The 12,916-nt window shown below is 39.6% G+C and overlaps 1 protein-coding gene across 2 annotated transcripts in view; it reads left to right on the forward strand.

The window, feature by feature from the left end:
• ILDR2 (immunoglobulin like domain containing receptor 2) overlaps positions 1-12,916 on the forward strand; it is a 60,185-nt gene that overhangs the window by 7,381 nt on the left and 39,888 nt on the right. For both annotated transcript variants that reach the window (XM_026664058.2, XM_026664059.2), the window contains exon 3: positions 4,348-4,467. In XM_026664058.2, the coding sequence (XP_026519843.2) occupies positions 4,348-4,467 (120 nt within the window). The remainder of the gene's footprint in view (positions 1-4,347; positions 4,468-12,916) is intronic.

Below are 12,916 nucleotides of genomic sequence, written 5' to 3' on the forward strand. Positions count from 1 at the left end.
ATGAGAATAGTATATTATGTTATGAATAGTACAGTACATCATGATATGAACAGTACAGTATATTATGAATAGTTGCATATAAAATAAGTAGCATACAAAATCAGTAGCTTATAAAACGAAAGCCAGTTTGGTCTAGTGGTTAAGGCACCAGGCTAGAAAGCAGAAGACCATGATTTCAAGTCCTGACTTAGCCATGAAAACCAGCTAGGTGACTTGGGCACAGTCACTCTCTCAGTCCAATCCAGCTCAGAGGGTTTATTGTGAGGAAAACAGGTGGAAGAAGGTGTCTTGGATATGTTCACCACCTTATTTGTAAAAATAATAAAGGCAGAAACAAGTGAATAAATAAAAATTATATTTTATTTTTAGAGCTTAGTATAACATTTTAATTATAGTTTATTATAAATATTTAATAGCACTCTTCATGCATCCTGTAAATTTACATTTAAAGTATCTACAAATTTAAAAAACATTAAAATGAACAGGACAATTGCAAATGGTGGCAATGTAACTATATTTTAAAAAATGGGCAATAATTATCAAAAATAAATAATTCTTAAAAACATTATAAACTAAAAAAGATATTTTACTCATCAAAAAGTAAACACAATAGATACTAGGCATATCTTTGGGGAGAGCATGACAGAATTGTGGATGTTATCATTGAGAAGAATGTTATACAAATAGTTAATTTCTTTCCTGAATAGAAAACAGCTTTACTAGCTTTAACAGCTAAACAGCTTTATTATCATGCAGTTAAGAATAAAAAATTGAAAAGTTGTTTCAATGAGTCAATATTATTATATACTTTACATAAATCTGGTATAGAATATCTTGCGTTTGTGTCCACAAGCTCTTTAATTTTTTTCAGGTTTTCTTGTTTAATTTTGGGTTTCTTCTTTATAAGGTGTAAAAGTAGTAATATATAAAATAAACTTTAAAGACATTCCAAATCAGGAATATATTTGCAAACTTCTGCTGAATCTATTTAATAAAAACAATCAAGCCGTATTACATTTGTATGCAATGAATGCAGATAAATGGTAGACAATAGGATCAGTTCATTGAATTGAAAAACCAGAGTTCAGTTTGCCCCTCAATAAACTAGTGAGCATTTTGGGAGTTCTTTATCATAAGAGATTATGTTGCTTGAAATACATGTTGTCTTTAACTTTTCCTGGTAAGGATAAGGATAACTTTGCCACAGGCTTCCTTTAGTAAAGTTTAGCTATCAGAATAGAATTATACTGCCTTCAAAGGGGTTTAAAGCATCCTCTCATGCAGAATTCAACCACTAAAATTTTGTGTAATTTATCTAGATCAGGTGTGTCAAACTTGATTTCATTGAGGACTGCATCAGGGTTGTGTTTGACCTCCGAGGGCCAGGGAGGCAGGGGTGGCCATGGAAGGCATGACATGGAATTCGTATCGAGGGCACCTGTGGTGGCCAAATGTTAATGCAGAACTTCCCTTAGACCCTCCCTCATTCTCATTACCCCTCCCTTCCCTCTCTCCCTCCCTCCTCTTCTTTTTCCTACCCTCTTCATTCTCTTTTCTTCCTCCTACCCCTCTTTCCTTATTTTTCCTTCCTTGCTGTCTTCCCATCTTCCCATCTTTTTTCTTTGTCTTTCCTCTTTCCCTTTCTCCTTTCCTGTCCCTCTTGCATGCTCAAATGCAAACGGGGAAACATTTATCCTTTTGTTTTGTTTTTAATTTGTTTTGATAGCCCTCTGCCAGCGAAAACAGAGCCCTCGGGGGGCATGCGTAGCTCCCTGTGCCCCATTCTTGCTGGCAGAGGGCAGCAGGAGGCCGTTGCCACCAAAAATGGGGTTTGGAGGGGCCACGCCCGCCCCCGAGCTCTGTTTTCCCTAGCAGAGACATTGTGGACTGGTCCTTTGCTACTTACAGGGCGGTCCCGTGGGCCAGATCTAAGCACCTCATGGGCTGAATCTGGCCCCTGGGCCTGAGTTTGACACTCCTGATCTAGATAGAGCTAGGTCTTATAATTCTTAAAGATTTATTGACTTCCTTTTTGTTACTAGCCCCAGTTGATTATGCTGATTTTCTCCTTTAAATTTCCTAATGATTTGGCAATGAAATAACCTAAAAACACACTGCCCTTCATTTTGTCCTTCATTGCATTAAGATTTTCAGAGGAGATCCTTCAGTGTAAGATTTCATTATGCATGTTGAAAGAAATCCGCTTGTTTGGGTATTGCTCAGGCTTTGAATGCTTTCTGAAGGAGGTACTTTTGTTGCCAATAATTTTCCTTTCCTATATTTATAAAATGTTTTGAATTGAGCCACTTTGTTTCCTGATCCGATAATAGTACACTTATTCTGTAATTTCATGTTGTTATAGCACAACACTTGTGTGTTAAAGGTTGAAATGTCCTCACCCTGAAACACACACACACACATACACACACACACAGGAAATGTTTCATTTACTCTCACCAAAGTATTTCTATATTGGAACAAGTTGTTCCAATCTTACCAGAAGTGTCCCACCCTGAAACAGGCTGTTCTGACTAGGGAATGATTTTCAGTGTGAGATTTTAGGGTTGGAAAATTCCAGTCTTGTAATATTTAGAAGACCTCCACTTGAATAAAGTGATCTTTTGACAAGCAAAGTCAATGGGGAAGCCAGATTAATTTAACAACTGTGTTATTAATTTAACTAATTTGTTAAGTGAATCACTTAATGTAGCAAGAAAAGTTGTAGAATGGGGCAAAACTCACTTAACAAGTTTCTCAGTTAGCAACATAAATTCTGGGCTCAATTGTGATCGTAAGTCGAGGACTACCTATACTGTTACTCTCAAGCTTCTCATGTATTTTCTGATGCAATGTTATAAAATAAATCCTTGTGTTTTAGCAAAATCATTTAAACTTTTTGTAATGTTTTATTAAAGAGTTTAAAAAATAAACTTGTAGTACTTTACTCCCCTCATCTCTTAACATCTGTATATCATATTGATTTATTGGCAACAATAAATCCGTGGGATCACGGTGACTTACGTGGTAAGATGCTGGACCTGTGCAACTCTGAGGTCGGCAGCTCAATTCCCGTGAGTGAATAAACCACATAGGGACAAGAAAGGAGCCTCCCCTGATTCTTTACCGGCATTCAGGCATCCCGCAGGTAAAGGTAACACTGCCCGAAAAAATTCCTTTCACTGAGGCGCTCAGCCACCTTGGTGATCCGTGGCTAACACGTACCATAGTAAAAAAAAATGGTAACAAACATCTAGAAAAACTAATTGTATTTTTAAAAGATTTAATCAGTTCTAGTATTTTGGTGTCTCAGAAGCTGAAAATGTTACCGATACAAAGAATGTTGTCAGCTATAAGTGTTTTAGCTATAAATATTGCCATTGAGTTACATCTGATAAATATTTGTGCCTTAATACAGTGTAAAAAATAAAAAAAGCTAATAGCATGAGAAAGGAGTACAAAGTAAAAGAAAAAAAAATACAATCTAGCAACAGTTAAAAGTACAATTATCAATTTACCTCTATGGGTACAACATGCAGAAGCTCTCTTTCTGCATGGTAGTGCTCACTTAATGATTGGGTGCTTAGCAACTGTTTGAAGTTACAGTGGACCTCCCTATAAGAAAGAAATTGATCTTTCTTATTTTATCAAGTTCTCTCCAAAATTCTTTATTTTCCAAAATCTTGAAAGAAAGCCCAACTCAAATTGTCAAGGGCCTTCTCTGCATCTAAGAAAATCAATGCAGCTTGTTTTTCATTATGTTGCTTCAAATATTCCAATATGTCCAAAACATTTCTAACATTGTTATTTACTTTTTCCATTAGATAAAACCCGACATTGATCCTCATTAATAACTTCTTGCTAAAATGGTTGTGAACAATTGAAATGACTATTCAATAGCACTTAGACTTATATACAGCTTCATAGAGCTTTACAGCCCTCTCTAAACGATTTACAGAGTCAGCACATTGCTCTGACAATCTGGCTCCTCATTTTACTGACATTGGAAGGATGGAAGGCTGAGTCAACCTTGAGCCATTCAGAATTGAACTCCTGGAGTTATCAGTGAGCTAGCCTGCAGTACTTCATTCTAACTACTGCGCCACCATGGCTATCAGCCTAAAGGTTTTTGGGAAGCCAAATGATTAAAAAAACTTGTGAGACAGTCCCAGGTTCAAAACACTTAATTCCCTTGCTCTCTGAAGAGACCTTGATTTTTCCAGTAGTATTTTTAATGAATTAAATTTCATCACTCCAAATAAAAAAATTAATTTGTCAATAAGATTTAGATTTAAGGTATCTCTCTCTCTCTCTCTCTTTGATTCTTGCTTGTTTTATATTTTCTGTTAGATGCAGACCTCCACATTGGAAAATTGATGTGGGGAGACAGTGGATTGTATTACTGCCTCGTCATCACACCTGACGATGTGGAAGGCAAGAATGAGGAATCAGTGGAGCTACTTGTTTTGGGTGAGTTTTCTTCCCTACGTATATCTTATATAAATGAATTTTTATTCAATAAATATTAAGAACAATTCTTGTAAATTTGCATGAGTCTCATTCATGGATTCTGCACTTTGAATGCTTTTTGTTCCTGAATAAGACTGATGTAAGATGAGGCGAGCAAGACTGTTTCACAGTCACTTTGAACTAATTTAACACTACTGTAGTATAATAACTGGCATATAAAGGTAATTTTTTAAAAAGATTAAACACTAGATGATCAAATTAAAAGAATGCCAGAGGAAATGTATATTTTAATGTACAGATACAAAATTTAAAATATAGCAAATTTTGTATAGCCTTCAAAATGCTTGAATCATTGTTTTAAAAGATAATAGTAACATATTCCAACATATAAGCTGTTGTTTAAGAAAAAATTGCCAATCAAGTCAAAACAAATAAATCTGAAAATTTGGGGACAGTATAAATGGATTGGCCCAGTATCAGATTGTCTTATTTTTCAAGCTAGAATTTAACCTTGTTATATAAATAATATCAGAAAGCAGCCAGAGACCAGATGATACTTTGTCAAATATGTGTATCCAAGTGTGATGGTGCTTGATTTGTTCCTGAATGCAGATTGACAGATTTTACAGGCCAGCCACTGGTTCTGCCCATTACTAATCAGCCATGGTAAACATCAGTTTAAACAAATTCTTTTGAGAAATCATAAATAGAGCAACAAACAGTTTTTTATTTTATACTAAATTTAACAAACTTATTTCCCTAATTTGTACCTTGACACTTATTACTGATCTTTGATATATTATCCTATATTTATATATCTTATTCCTAAACACCTTATAACAATTCTGTTGCCTTCTATTGCTTGAGCTTAAGTCAAAATCTCCAGCGATCATTTAACTACCTTCAAATTGGCTTCTTTTGCTGTCAGCTGTTGTTCTAAATTGCTGCTGAAGGATTGACTTGGCAGTTGCTCAGTCTATGCTGGCAGTGAGAAAAAGAAGGTACTTTACCAGCAGCCAGCTGGCTGAAGCTTTTCAGCATTTCTGCTAGAGTAGTGAAGCTTCTGGGCTGTGCTTCTCCTTTCAACTTGTCTGCTGCTGGTTTCTGAAGTCCAAGCTTGCTCCTCCTCTGTCATCAGTTGCCAGTTGAAGCTGATGGCTCCACTCCCTCAGCTGAAAATTTATTCCTTGACTTCCCACACAATATAAATGTTTTTCCAAATGCTGTTACAAACCCACACTCTGGAGCTCACAGCTTTCCTTTTATAATTGAAGTCCAGGTGTGGTGCAATGCTCTTCAGTTTGTGCTGGTCACTGCAAGGCTTTCTTTCCACAGGATTGAAAGATGTTTTTCTGCTCATGGGGAAAGTCCTTTAATTTCATGACAGAAGCAGATTTTTGGGGTCTGAATCTTTCCACTCTTTCCATAATTCATGAAAAAATAACAACCAATGTGATTTTGCTGAACTTCCAAAAGCTTTTTTTTTTTAAATAGCGGCAACAAATGCTATATGTTTTATAAATAGTAAAAGCAAATAAATGAAAACAGTCAATATGAAGAGAAAGATTATAAATAAATTACAGTTGGGGGATTGCATGTCAAGCCCAACAGCATAGCATCAGCCCTGAAGCAGCCACAAGTTTCCCAAATTTCATTCTTCCAGGAGCCATGGCTTTTGACTTTTGGATACATTCCTTGGTTCAAAAAGGTTGCCCTTCGATTTTGACCACTTAAAGATCCTGATGAGTTTTAAATTTATCGCATATAGAGGACCATATAGCAATATTTTGTTCAAGTTCTTAGTATTTTTTCCTCCAATAATCTAAAAAAAAATAAAGAAAAACCAAACACTAAGAAATTATCAATTATTGAATTTTTGGAACTTCCTTGAACATTTTGACTCAACCAAACATTAATGAATTGCAACAAAATGCTGCGTATAAAAAGTATATTAAAATTCTAAGAAAATTATCATGAAAGTCTATTGTTTTCTGCTAAATGTACAAAAGGATGAACACTTCCTATAAATCCTGCAACATCTTCAGGCTTTGTTCCTCTCTGGATTAAGTGGAAAAGAATAGTTTTAATTATTTAAGAGAAAAAATCACCAGGACATCCAAAATCACTGGATAATAAACTCCTGTTATATTAAACACTATAATCATAGGAGTAACCAAATATATAGTGATTTAGTTCTTTTCTAGCTTGTAGTGGTAAAAATAAGTACTTTAAAATGGTCATTTGTGCATCCATTGGCTTTCATATTTTAAAAAATGTAAGAATCAAAACAGTAAAAACAGTAAAAAGAATGCTCTTGCAAATGTTTCAGTTTGTTTCTTGTAAAAAAAAATAGAAAAACATTTATTTAAACAGAATAAATATTTTTGGAATATTAGTCTTTTCTTAAATGGGTATAAATTTTGTTTGAATAACTACAAATATCGGTATTCGGTTTTTTTGAGAAACTGTGCTACAAACTAAAAAACATTAAAGATTTAAAATTGTGTCATTATGATTGCTCAGTGAGACACAATACAAATACAGATAGTCCTCGTCTTATGACTATAATTAAGCCCTAAATCTCTTTTGATATGTGAGATATTTGTGGAGTTAATTTTGCCCATTTTACAACCTTGCTTTGCCACAGTTGTTAAGTGAATCACTGGAGTTTTAAATTAGCCACATGGTTGTTAAGTGAATGTGGCTTCTCCATTGATTTTGCTTGTCACAAAGGTTGATCACATGATCCCTGGACACTACAATTCTCATAAATATCAGCCAGGCATCTGAGTTTTGAACATGTGATCATGGAGATGCTGCAACAGTCATAAGTGTGATAAATGGTCAAAAGTCACTTTTTGCATTATAATTTTGAATGGTCACTAAATGAGTTGTTGTAAGTCAAGGACTACCTATCAGTAATCATTATGTTCCCAACAGTCTGTGCAATAGTTTCTGATTTAAAAAAGAATATTTTGATATATCTGGCACAAATGAGAGAAACAAACTTTATTTTTGAATAAGTAATATATATGATCTTTATAGATAACTTCAATAAGAAATATATACATGTAATATTTGTTTCTATATGTTTTTGAATTAAAGCACTGCATCATAAAAATGAATTACAGGTGAAATTAAAACTTGTATAATCAAGTTATAAAGTAATATTCAGGGGAATTCTAGAACATTAGATGATATGATTTAAACAGTTGTTCATTTAGCCACCTATTACAATGCAATATACATTTGCTGCTAAGGAGTAAGTGTAGAAACCTCCTATTACTATTATCCTTAAATTGCAGCTTTTTGAGTGCTAAAATAATGCCATTTCTTTGCAGCTAATGCCTCGCCTCACCAGGAGAAATGTTCTTTCAATTTGCCTTATTAATTGGAGTGATGATTAATTTTTATAATTTACTTCTCTGAAAGTTTCAGTTGCTTATATTGTATTGAAAAATATTACTAACTTTCTAAGATAGTGAAACAACATGATTTCTGAACTGTAAGATTCATAAAAAGTCATAAAATAGATAGAAAACTTTTTTTTCTCTCTCTTATAGTATCTGGCATAATGTTTAGAATATAAGCAAGTCCTACCTATGTAGAATGAATGTGGTTTGGTGAATTGAGAGAGATATAATCTGTTGCATCCATAGTAAGAAATTAGAGATACTTCTATTGGCAGAATATAGAAGGAATTATGTAATAATTAATTATGAGTTCTGTATACATATGTGTACATGGAGGAAATGTATTTTAAATCCTGTCAGTTTTAAATATTCAGCATAAAATTAAATGCTATACAATATAATGGAAAATGGAAAACAGAAAACTCTTCATGAATAGATTACTTAAGCTATGACAGTCTAAATAAATTATTCTGATTTTATGTTATTTTGCTGAAAGACTTCCAGTAGCGTGTTTTGCAGTAACTAAAACAGATGTTATCTTTGAAATGCATGGGATGCTGACATTTGGGATTCAGTCCATTAGTATTCTGAATCATAGTTTAGCAGCTGGCAGTTCGGTTCTCCTTGGAGATAGCTGCCGGCCTCTTCTCCAATATTCAATGCAGAAATGTTCTTTTGAGAAGATTACTTTCACAACAAGCTGCCTGAGGATCTCACTGTGGTCAATCACATATAGCTGCAAGCCAATTTTTAGAACAATTTATTATACATTCAAAGACCTTTTTTTCCTTTCCTCTAAGTACCTGGTACCAAAGTTGGGGATATTAAGGACTATTATCTTGCTGAAATAACCAACATTAGTTTGAGAGCCAAGAAAAAAAATTCCCCTAGAATGGTACCCAAATTTCCCAGATCTGCAAAAAGCTGATCATAAATAGCTTGTTGAAAAGATTAGCTGATACTGAAGAGTTATCCATGGGTCCACAGTAAAGCATTGATTATATCGCAATGATCTTTATCAGAAAGTTGTTGGAAAGAAACCTTCATCAGAAAAGAATTATCTAAAGCATGGGAAAAAAACCTTGATAAGCCTGAAACAATTGGGAACAATGTTTTTTGGAGTGATGAAACCGAAATTATTTCACCATGATTACAAAAGATATATTTGGAGAAAAAAAAGGATGAAGCATTTAAAGACGAGAACATCCTGTTAACCATGGGGGTGGCTCTATTAATGGCACCAAGTGGCACAGGAAATACTTGTGTGGGTGGACAGAAGAATGGATTCCATTTTAATATCAATACATCCTAGAAGCTAATGTCCTATAATCAGCGAAAAAAATTGAAGCTAAAAGGTTTGTAATGACCTTTAAAGTTCCTAGATTTCGATTTTATTTAGAATCTATGGGAATATCTCAAATGTGAAGTGTGTACAAGGAGACATAAGATTATTTCTAAGGTAGAAAATTTTTATAAGAAAATAGAGTGGGTGAATTCAACAGCAACAATAATCTGCTACCTACCCACAGGAAACATTTGGAAACTATTATTTCTACCAAAAGAGGATTTACAAAATACTAACTGAAAATGAATCTAAACTTGCACCTGCCATATTCACCTGCTATAATTACATATTATTTCAAATATGTAAATAACTGCACATAAATATCATATATGCAAATTTGCAGAAAGATTTATTTATATTTGTATTCTGCTGTAATCAAACAAAACTCAGTGGTTAGAAATAAAGAAGTTGTGACGGGTTCGGTTTCCTTAGGATTTATTAAAACCAAGAACAAGAGAAATCTGCAGAAAAGCCAGATTTTGAGTAGAATGTTGGGAGCATTCTTTACTTAGGAGATAACAAGAAGACAATTGTCAGGTTCTCACCCACTTCACCTCATGTGGATTGGGAACTCTAAGTGAGAGCCCCTCCTGTAGGAAAACATGGAGTAGGCTAATTCTTAGTGGAAGAGGTGGTCCTTTTGATATCTAGAAATGTGGCATGTAGAACTTTAAAAGGGATAACCAGCACTCTGAAATGGACCAAGTACCAAGTTATCAACTAGTACAGTGACTGAGATATTGGAATTATATAGATAGATAAATACAAATCTAGACCTAATTATTGTAATATAGACATAAAACAGTAACAGAGTAACAGAGTTGGGAGGAACCTTGGAGGTTTTCTAGTCCAATCTTCTGTTCAAGCAGGAAACCTTATACCAGTGATGGCTAAGCTTTTTGGCATCGCATGCCAAAATGGGAGCGCGCGTGCCAGGAAGCCGAAAAAAACAGATGATCTTCCAGTTTCCGGTATGCCTAGTCTTCCGGTTTCCAGTATGCCTGGTCTTCTGGTTTCTAGTGTGCATGCGCAGACCAGGTGGCCAGTGCGCATGCGCTGACTCCACTTGGCCTTTTGGGGATCCTCGCACCTCCCTGCCTGCCCCCCTTGTCCCCATTGGGATGCCGGGGCATCCCCACCGATGACCCGGTTCCATAGCCCTGGACAGGGAGAAAAAGTTGGGTGGGGAATGCTTCCTCCATCTGCTAGAAATCTGGAGCCCCTTCTTGGCCTCAAAGGGAAGGGGCATTGGTGTTCCTGGGGCTTGGGTTGGGGAACCAGCAGTTCGCCCCAACTCCAGCCCACCACCGAGAACAAGCCAGTAGAACCCCCCCCCCACTTCTGCCAAGGGAGCATGACTGCTTCTTGGTCAGTGCGCCTCTTACCCCAGCGTTCCTCCTGCAAGCATTTGTTGGCTGGCCAGTCAACTGCCCCACCCATTGCTCCTGCCGCTGGGGGTAAAAGGGCAGTACAATTCTTGCTCCTGTCTCTCACCCTGTTGTGCCTGCTGCTGCTGCTCTTTTGAGGAAGCGAGGCTGTGCATGTGAACTACCACCACCCCCTCGGCCCTGGCAGTGGCGGTTCTCCTGTCTCGCCCTGTGCCTGCCACTGCTGCTCTTTTGGGGAGACAGGGCTGCGCGTGTGGACCACTCCCGCCCCCCAGTGGCAGCTGCAGGGGAAGGCCAGGAGTGACTGGCTGGCCACTGCAGCCACTCCCATGCCGGCAAGCCATGCAGGCAGCTCGCCTCCCCGCCGGCAGCTCCTCCTCCGGCATCCCGCCTGGAAGCACAACAGCCTGGAGAGAGGCAGAGCTGTCATGCCCCTGTTGGAATCTGATTCGGAGGGGGAGGCCAAGCTGCTGACAGGGGGTGTGGCTCTGTTGGCTGTGGATGAAACTGGGAAGGGCAAAATCCAGCTGGGCAGAGCAGCGGAGAGGTAGAGCAAAGGAGAGGGAATTTGGAGGAAGACCCAGGCCCATCCCCTCTTCATCCTAGGGCACGTAGGGAGGAATGGAAAAGGGAGCAATGTGAGTTGCATGGCTTACGGGGGAGGAAAGGGCCCTGATTCCCTTCATTAGCTGCAGCTGGGAACACAGTATTTAAAAAGGGAAGCTGCACACAGCAAGTTGTTGGGGGGCAAATCGTGAATTAACTGGTATCAACAAGGCTTATCTGTGTTACAGGCGTCTTCCCAACTGTGTGTATTTTGCTGTGCTTTCAAGTCTGCAATTCCTTCTACTGCCCTGTCAAGTTAATTACTGCAGCGTGGTTTGTTTGGATTTTTAGTTACAGTTTGTATGTACTTTGTTTTTGGATTGAATTTCCTCCACTTAAAGACTGTTCCTGGGAGAATTTTTCTCCAGCTGAAGGTAACCTGGACATTGGGGGCAAAGTTGAAGATAATAAAGGGACTCTTCTTGCTTATTTGATTGTTTTGCCTTTGTGCCACACCCCAGGTCATCACAAGAGCTGTGGGCCAGGATGGGCAGGCCAGGGCTTCCTTCCCTCTCCGCCTGAGTGGGGTTCTTGTGCGGCTCCAGCCCATGGTGCATCTGTGCTCGGGAGCGCCTGGCTGGCTTGGGCGCTCCAGAAGAACCAGCCACCCCCGCACATCCTCCCTTCCCACCACTTTTGCCAAGGAGGCGCGACTGCTTTTCTCCCTGGCGTTCCTCCTACCTGGGTCAGCTCTTGCGCCTCTTCAGAAGAACAGCTGCCGCAGCCGCTGCCACCACTGCAAGGGAAAGAGCAGGAGTGACTGGCCAGCCACCACAGCCGCTTCCACGTCCTCGGCGGCATCTCCATTTGGGCAGTTCACCTTCCTGCAGGGCAGCCCCTCCTCCAGCATCCTGCAGGGGAAATGGAAGCATGGACGGGCAAGCCAGGGCTTCCCTCCCTCCTTCCCAAGTGGGCTTCTTGTGCGGGCCCAACCCTCCAGCCATGCCACTAATGTGCATCTGTGTTCCGGAACGCCTGGCCAGCTCAGGTGCACGGGGCAGCGTTTGCTGGTTGGGTGGACGGTTGCCCAATGCCCAAGCTGCCAGTGTGCCAGAACCCAGAAGAGTAGGAGGAGCAGAGCTGCCGGCCAAGACAGCTGGGGCCGTAAAAGAAGGGAGAGCAGCCCCGGCCCTCTTGTCCTCACCCCCACTGCTCCTTCACCTCTGTGGTGGCGGCTGTTGTGCTGCCGCTTCCAGGCGGGATGCTGGAGGAGGAACTGCTGGCGGGGAGGTGAGCTGCTCGAATGGAGATGCCACTGAGGGCATGGGAGTGGCTGCGGTGGCTGGCCAGTCACTCCTGTCCGTCCCCTTGCAGCAGCGACAGCTGCTGTGGTGGCTGCTCCTCTGGGGAGGCGCAGGAGGTGAGCCAGGTGGGAGGAACGCTGGGGAGAGAAGCAGTCATGACTCCTTGGCAAAAGTGGTGGGAAGGGGGCTGCGCTTGGGGCGGCCGGCTCTTCTGGGCCACCCAAGCCGGACAGGCGCTCCAGAGCATGGATGCGCTATAGGCTGGAGCCGCGCAAGAACCCCACAGGCAGAGAGGGAAAGCCCCGGCCCACCTGTCCTGGCTCACAGTTCTGCCCCTCTCCTGGTCTTTTGGCATGCGCACCTGATACTCTTCCCATTGCTGCTCTTTGTGCCCACATGTGCACCAGAAAGCAGAAGACCAAGTGGCCGACGCACATGCGCGTTGGAATCAAG

The sequence above is a fragment of the Notechis scutatus genome, chromosome 5 (genome assembly GCF_049901735.1).
Source record: "Notechis scutatus isolate UNSWTSFEM ecotype Mainland chromosome 5, rNotScu1.2, whole genome shotgun sequence".
NCBI lineage: Eukaryota > Metazoa > Chordata > Lepidosauria > Squamata > Elapidae > Notechis > Notechis scutatus.